Raw genomic sequence first — 2,545 nt, forward strand, 5'->3', positions numbered from 1 at the left:
TGCTTTTGGATAGACGATGTTTTTAGTTTTTCCGTCAGGAGCATAAATAAAAAGATTTGACGGATTTCCCACTCGGGAGCATGCAACATAAAGCTGACCATGTGAGAAACACGGATTTTCTAAATTCAATCCACATACTTTAAGAGATTGGCCTTGAGACTTATTAATTGTCATTGCAAAAGCTAATCGAACAGGAAACTGTAAACGTTTAAAGTTAAATGGAAGTTCGGACGTTATCATTGGAATTCGTGGTAGCATTACGTTTTCGCCTTTATATTTTCCAGTTATGATTGTCGCTTCGATTATGTTATTGTGTAATTTTTTCACAGCAAGCCGAGTTCCATTGCATAGCTTTGGAGGATCAATGTTTCGCAATAAAACGATAGGTACACCAATTTTCAATTGCAACACATGTGGTGGAAAACCTGGAAGATCAAGTGAATTTAGGAATTCAATTGGATAATTGACGACATCATTTTCTTCCATTACGGTATCTATTGAATTATAAGTTTTTATACTTCCACCGATTCTATTCAGGATAATGTTGTTTATATAGTTAACGTCAACATTTTTAGCAGCCAATAATGCACGTTCACATAACCATTGCGTATTTGTGAAATTACGGTCTATATTTGGAAATATGGAAATAATTAGATCTTCAATAGATTGTGTCAGTTTACAAAAGTCGGGCGGAAATGTAATGCAATTTGTTGCTGGATTGACTGGAATTTTTCCATTTCCTAAATCTAGCAATTGCTTAGAAAATTGTAAAGCTGATGTATCGTTTTGTAGAGCTACACGCATATTTGTAGTTAATTTAAGAGTTTTAACATGACTCCAAAGAGAAGATGATTTAAGGCATGCATTCAATTCATCGGCTGGTGTTGAACCCGGAATGACAGGTAGAGTTTGACGAAAATCTCCAGCTAGTAGAATAAGAGCACCTCCAAATAAATTTGTGTTGTTCCGCAAATCCTGTAAGGTGCGGTGAAGGGCTTCTAAAGATTTTTTGTGTGCCATGGTGCATTCATCCCATACTATGATTTTGCACGTTTGTAAAACTTTACCGATTGATGAATTCTTTGTGATGTTGCATGTGTAATCCTCAGAAAATTGCCATTTTAATGGTAATTTCAGTGCAGAGTGTGCAGTTCTTCCACCATCCAAAAGTGTTGCGGCAATTCCTGAAGATGCAATAGCTAACGCAATATTACCTTGAGACCGGACACTGGCTAAGATCAGTGAAATTAGAAATGTTTTTCCTGTTCCACCGGGTGCATCTATGAAATGTAAACCACCGGTTTGGTTTATTATAGCATCCATTACATAATCGTAGACATTTTTTTGCTCAGGTTGTAACTTTGGCAAATTTTCTCCCAGATAAATTTCCAATTCTTGTGGATGGTAATCGGTTTCTCGAATTAAATCTCTTTCATAGGGATCACTAATGGGACGAATTGGGGCGATCATTCCAACTTCAATGAGAAGTTTATTTTTAATTTCCATACATCTGTCTTCTAATAAAATTAAGCATTCATTAAAAATTGTATCAGAATATTCCATTGCTGGATCATTATTATCAGCTCTATGTTGATGCAATATATCTTCCGCCATATCCTCCTTGAATTTATCCCAAAGTAATTTTGGATTAGATGGTGAGCAAGTAACCAATATAATTGCAAATAATGCTCTTAATTGGCGTGGATGCCTTGTAGCCGAAGCTTCCGCAAGTGTCGTTTCCCAATGATCATCGTTTTCCAGCAATTGCAATTTTTGACACGCCTCACGATACGTTGCACATATTTGGCCATCCACTGTGCGCAAATTTTCAAATGATGTTGGTCCACGAACGTTTATTAGAAGCATTCTTAAATAGAAGCATTCTGCATTCTGAGGATGAACCGTATATATCCTACCCATAGCATCTGTGGAATAAAGATTTTCCCATCCTTCAACTGCTTTTCCTTGTTTACGGCGTTGGAATTTTTTTGATGATGCGTTCCAAGTAAAGTATGTTGGGACTTCAGCATAAAGCAAGGTTTTGGCAAACAAATAATTTCTACATAAATCGAAAAATGATGTTAATGTTGTACTTGGTGGTGATAAGGCTCTTTCTTGTGCATTTGCCTCAGTAAAATACACACGTTGTCCATTTTCAAGATGTACTGCAAGATGAACAACAGTTGGATGACGTTCATGTATTGGAAATCCTAAAATTCGCCAAACTGCTTCATTGCTGCTGATATATCGAGCCATTTGATAATTCGTTACTTCATCATTTGGATTTCGGAAGGAAAATACTGCCATGTCGGATCCTTTGTTGACGTATTTGCAAACGTATTTAATTGATTTTACCGAACTGCAATATTCTACGTTGATATGTGCCTTAAATGTTTTTGAAAGTAACGGACAATACGGTACTATCCAGCGGTTATCAATTTTACCACCATCTTCCACTGATCGTCGCCGATAAAGCGGATAGCCATCAATACCCGATATAGTTTCTTTAAGCAACTGCCGGGGATACTTCTTAGTGCACTTTCCA

The 2,545-nt window shown here is 36.8% G+C and overlaps 1 protein-coding gene across 1 annotated transcript; it reads right to left on the minus strand.

Annotated features, from left to right (window-relative positions):
- Positions 1-261: 261 nt before the first annotated feature.
- Positions 262-1,866, minus strand: LOC133330265 (ATP-dependent DNA helicase pif1-like; the record flags this gene model as incomplete). Its single annotated transcript, XM_061538722.1, has 1 exon — positions 262-1,866. A coding segment is annotated over exon 1 (1,605 nt), but the record flags the coding sequence as incomplete, so codon positions are not given.
- Between the last annotated feature and the right edge of the window lie 679 nt (positions 1,867-2,545).

The sequence above is a fragment of the Musca vetustissima genome, unplaced genomic scaffold (assembly GCF_032173495.1).
Source record: "Musca vetustissima isolate MV318-11 ecotype Yass unplaced genomic scaffold, APGP_CSIRO_Mvet_v1 utg116291, whole genome shotgun sequence".
NCBI classification, from domain to species: domain Eukaryota; kingdom Metazoa; phylum Arthropoda; class Insecta; order Diptera; family Muscidae; genus Musca; species Musca vetustissima.